The sequence below is a fragment of the Equus przewalskii genome, chromosome 26 (assembly GCF_037783145.1).
Source record: "Equus przewalskii isolate Varuska chromosome 26, EquPr2, whole genome shotgun sequence".
Taxonomy (NCBI): Eukaryota; Metazoa; Chordata; class Mammalia; order Perissodactyla; family Equidae; genus Equus; species Equus przewalskii.
Window position 1 is genome coordinate 26,735,475 of NC_091856.1, and position 4,905 is coordinate 26,740,379.

The window sequence follows — 4,905 nt, forward strand, 5'->3', positions numbered from 1 at the left end:
GTTAACTTTAGTCACCATGCTGCACATTAGATCCCCAGAACTTATTGATCTTATAATTAGAAGTTTGTACTTTTGACTAATATCTCCCAGTTTCCCCCATCTCCCAGCCCCTGGCAACTACCATTCTACTCTCCGTTTCTGTGAGTTTATCTTTTTAGACTCAACCATGAGAAAGAAGGAAATCCCACCATTTGCAACAACACGGATGAACTTTGAGGGCGTTATATTAAGTGAAATAAGTCAGACAGAGAAAGACAATTACTGTATGATATAACATAATTTAAGAATTGACATTTTTAAATACTGAATCTTTCCTTTTTAGAGGTATAGTATCTCCCTTTATTCAGATCATCCTTTTGTGTTCTGTTATAGTTTCTTCACATAGGTCTTTCTCATTTGTTTTTATTTTCCCCTCTTAGGTTTGTTCCTAAGTATTTTATGGACTTTCTTGCCAATATCGATTGAAACTTTTTACTCCATTACATTTTTCTGATACAGGAAAAGTATTAATATTTGTATATTTGTCTTGTGTCTGACCACTTTGGTAAAATCTTCATAGGTTTAAAGTTTTCAGATAATTATCTTGGATTTTTCTAGACAATCAAGTCACTTAATAACAGTTTCATATTTTCTAATTTTTATGCCCCCTATTTTTTTCATTTTGCTTTTTTACTAGCTTAGACTGCCATCTGAACAATGTCACTTAATAGTGGTAACAGAAGCCATCCTCATTTTGTCTTTTCCATGATATCAGTGGGAACTGGACTCTTACATTCAAATTTTTTATATTCCAGTAACTCATAGTTTTTTAATCAGAAAAAATAATATACTTAAAGAATTAATCTCAGTAACATAGGCTATTCCTGGTAGTATTCTTATTTTGAGTGGTATCTCTGAACTAAAAATTTGTAATTTAAGTGCTCAGATCATACTCATCAAACAGAAGCGCTTGAATAAACATTAAGTAAGCTTTGCTCTGAAGACTTAAGGAAGTCTCACCTGTCTTCTCCAGATATCAAGGAGCATTGATTGAATCTGATGCTCACTTTTGTCCTATCCCCACTACAACCACCACCTCCGGACCTATGAGTCAGAGAGGATCCTGATGAAAGGACCTCAACATGGGGACCTCTTGTATGAACGCATCCTGATTCAAAGTGAGACCCAGCACCCTCTTCATCTGGGACAGAAAAACAAGAAGAGGCTTAGGTTGGTCAAGAAACAACATAAGAGGAATCTTTAAAAAGAAAGTTGAGCACAACTCAGACAAATTACATTACATAGAAATTGTTAAAAACATGGGAAAACCTTAGTTTTTAGCTTTGAATGTTTTCACTTTTCCCTTGTTGGATTTTACTCACTGTTTCTCTGTAGTTACTTGAAGTAAATATTCTTTAAATCCTAACAAATAGCAGTGGGCTTTTTTTATATAGGCTGGAGATTATAAAAGAAGCAGTCTTTATGAAATTGCCCTTCACATCCTTCCCACTGCCTCTCCAAACCCTGCCCAGGACAACAGAGACATGGAGATAAAGAACGACAGCAGCAGCACATCAGGCTTTATGCTCCTGGGCATCTCTTCCAACCCTCAGCTACAGAAACCTCTCTTTGCCATCTTCCTCATCATGTACCTGATCACCCTGGTGGGGAATGTACTCATTATCCTGGCCATCCACTCGGACTCCCGGCTCCATACTCCTATGTACTTTTTTCTCAGCAACCTGTCCTTCATGGATATCTGCTTCACAACAGTCATTGTGCCCAAGATGCTGGTGAATTTACTATCAGAAACAAAGTCTATCTCCTATGTGGGCTGTCTCATTCAGATGTATTTCTTCATGGCATTTGCAAACACTGACAGCTACCTGCTGGCCTCTATGGCCATAGATCGGCTGGTAGCCATCTGCAACCCCTTCCATTATGATACAGTTATGAACTCACGGCATTGCCTCCTCATGCTGCTGGGTTCTTGCACTATCTCGCACCTCCACTCCCTGCTCCGTGTGCTACTCATGTCCCAACTCTCTTTCTGTGCCTCCCATGTCATTAAGCACTTTTTTTGTGATACGCAACCTGTGTTAAAGCTATCCTGCTCTGATACTTCCTCCAACCAGATTGTGGTCATGACTGAGACCCTGGCTGTCATTGCAACCCCCTTCCTGTGCATCCTCTTCTCCTACCTGAGAATCATCATTACTGTGCTCAGAATCCCCTCTGCAGCTGGGAAGTGGAAGGCCTTCTCTACCTGTGGCTCCCACCTCACTGTAGTGGTCTTATTCTATGGGAGTGTCATCTATGTCTATTTTAGGCCCCTATCCATGTACTCAGTGGTGAAGGATCGGGTAGCCACAGTTATGTACACAGTGGTGACACCCATGCTGAACCCTTTCATCTACAGCCTGAGGAACAAAGATATGAAGATGGGTTTGAGGAAATTAAGGGAAAGAATATACTCATAGAAGGAATAACAAGATACAATATCACAATTGGGAAATGACCTAAAAGATAATCAGCATACCTTCTTACCTACCCATTTTTCACATGGCACCCAAAGAGGTATTGAGAGGTAGTGTTGAATAGCAGAAAGAGTATTGACCTGGAAGATAGAATACTTGGTTTCTATCAATGACTTTGACAGAATAAATGTTCAATCACAGACCAAGAATTGCTAGGTATCACTAGGTATCCACATTTCAGGAAAACTGTTTGTGCCACCCATGTAATGGAATAAGGTATTTCCAAATAACTCTTCTATAAGCTTTGCATTGGCTAGCACTCAAGGAAATATAAAGTCCTATAGTTTTCAGAATAAGGCATTACATGGATATCAAGGGAATTGGGGAAGACTCTTTGAGTAATGAACTAAGATTATCCTTAAGAATGGATTTATTTTGACACTGAGAGTTTGATAGATGAGGAACTGGGCAGAGCATTTCAAATAGTGGAAACCACCCAAGCAGGTAGAAGCAATGAGCATTGGAATGTGTTTTGAGGAACAATGACAAGGCCTAGGAGACTTTTTCAATCTGAGAGCGAGGAGAATAAGGCTGGAAGGTTGGAAGAATCTACAAAGCAGATTTATTCTCCTATCAACACCAAAGTGTCATCACAGTATGAATTCTCAGTAATTGACTCTTTTTCCCTTGACTCTTAATTCTTCCATTCCCAGCATGGTCATAACCTCACTGACATGCCCTTTATATCCTGGAAAAAGCAACATATATCAGTCAGGATAAGTTAGGTTATTCTGTAGAACAAACAATCCCAAAATATTCGGAGCTTAAAACCAGAGATGTATCACTCATTCACACCATAGAAAATAAAAAGGCACTGCTCTTTTTAAATACTCAGCGACCAAAGCTGATGGAACAGTCACCATCATAAATATTAACCATAACTCTGTTTGAAGCTGAGAAAGACCCTTGAAGAATTGAACGGACAATTAAATACTCTGTTCCAGAAGTGACTCAGACCTCTTCTGACTACAGCTCCTTGTCCACAACTATCTCAAGACCCATCAAACACAAGAGAATCAGGAGTCACAATCTAATGATGTATCTGTAAAATGGAGAGCCAGAAATATTTGGTGAACTGCAGTAATGACTACTACACAACTCTAATAACACAAATACGTAAGTGTGAATTTGTGTCTTAATCAATCCTTCTCTGATTATGTTATTGTCAACAACAACAGTAGCAAAAGATATATACTCTCTCTGGAATACCTTTCCTTCAATAATTTCATCAAGTTTTTACAACTACCAGCTTTTATAAATCATAAGCTTGTGGATATCAGGACCTGAAGTTGGCTACAAGTCTTTTGGCCTTAATGGCATTACAAGAGGTGTATAGCAGACTAACAAAAGATAGGAACAGCTAGGACCCAACATCAAGGTCCCTGCCATTACTGTCACTATGTCCTCTTCCAAATATCAGGAAGCAACCAGAAATCCAAGAAACAAAGTCAATTTGCAATAGCCTTCATATTTGTTCAGGCACACCTGGCTTTCACCATTATTTGTCACCAATCACTCAGTTTTGGGGAGGCAGGCCTAGAAGATCTGGATCCCTCCCACTTACTCTACTGATGTGCCACAGTTTTCTTATGATCAACCAAGTACAACACACCACTTTACAACGTGAAGAATGCCCAGCATATATTAAATATATAAATTAATTAATCATGCCTTCCTGTAACTTATAAAGCTAACTAAGTCCTCTGGTCCCAAGAAACCAAACATATTTTATAAATTCTGACCTCACTTTGCCATAAGGCCCAGACTCTTTTTTCTCAACAACACACAGTCACTAAGAAATCAAGATCTTCATGTATAAGCCTACAGATATTCTAAAAAGTTCAAATTAAGGGAATTCTAGATAGTAAGTGACCATGAGCACAATGGAGTGAAAGAGGTACCACTGTGGCCCTCAGGTTAGTCCTAACATTCTCAGTTAGAGCTAGAATGTTGTCTCTGTTAGAATATGAAGCAAATCCTAATAGATATCCTGTCGCCCTTCAGAAGGAGTGACCTGATAGTGGGCAGGTAGTATCTAGGGACTTTAGTGGTTTTGGTATCCAAAATAAGGGTGTTCGGAAGTTAACTCGGGGAATTGCTAATAAGCATTGGTAAGAAAAAATAAATCCCTTCTGAAAGTAGACATAATCAGAGGAAAGGTCTAAGTGGACCTTCTAAACACCTCATCAGGTTGAATGGGATCCTCTCTATGGTCCTTGGAAGCCGACCAGGAAATTCCTTGACAGCCTCTCTTCCCATCGTATAGGTACCCGGGAAGCTGCTTGAAAATAGTAGTTAAAGAATACTATAGGCATGTACTTTCATGAGAAATTGTAAAGGAAAACAAACATCCTTCCTCTGAAAGCTCATTGCGTATACATCAATGTTG

The 4,905-nt window shown here is 39.0% G+C and overlaps 1 protein-coding gene across 1 annotated transcript; it reads left to right on the plus strand.

Moving 5' to 3' along the window:
- Window positions 1-1,434: 1,434 nt before the first annotated feature.
- On the plus strand, window positions 1,435-2,459 carry LOC103565004 (olfactory receptor 1L4). The gene has a single exon (XM_008540951.2). The coding sequence runs from the start codon at window positions 1,524-1,526 to the stop codon at window positions 2,457-2,459; it is 936 nt and encodes a 311-aa protein (XP_008539173.2). The 5' UTR covers window positions 1,435-1,523.
- Window positions 2,460-4,905: the final 2,446 nt, after the last annotated feature.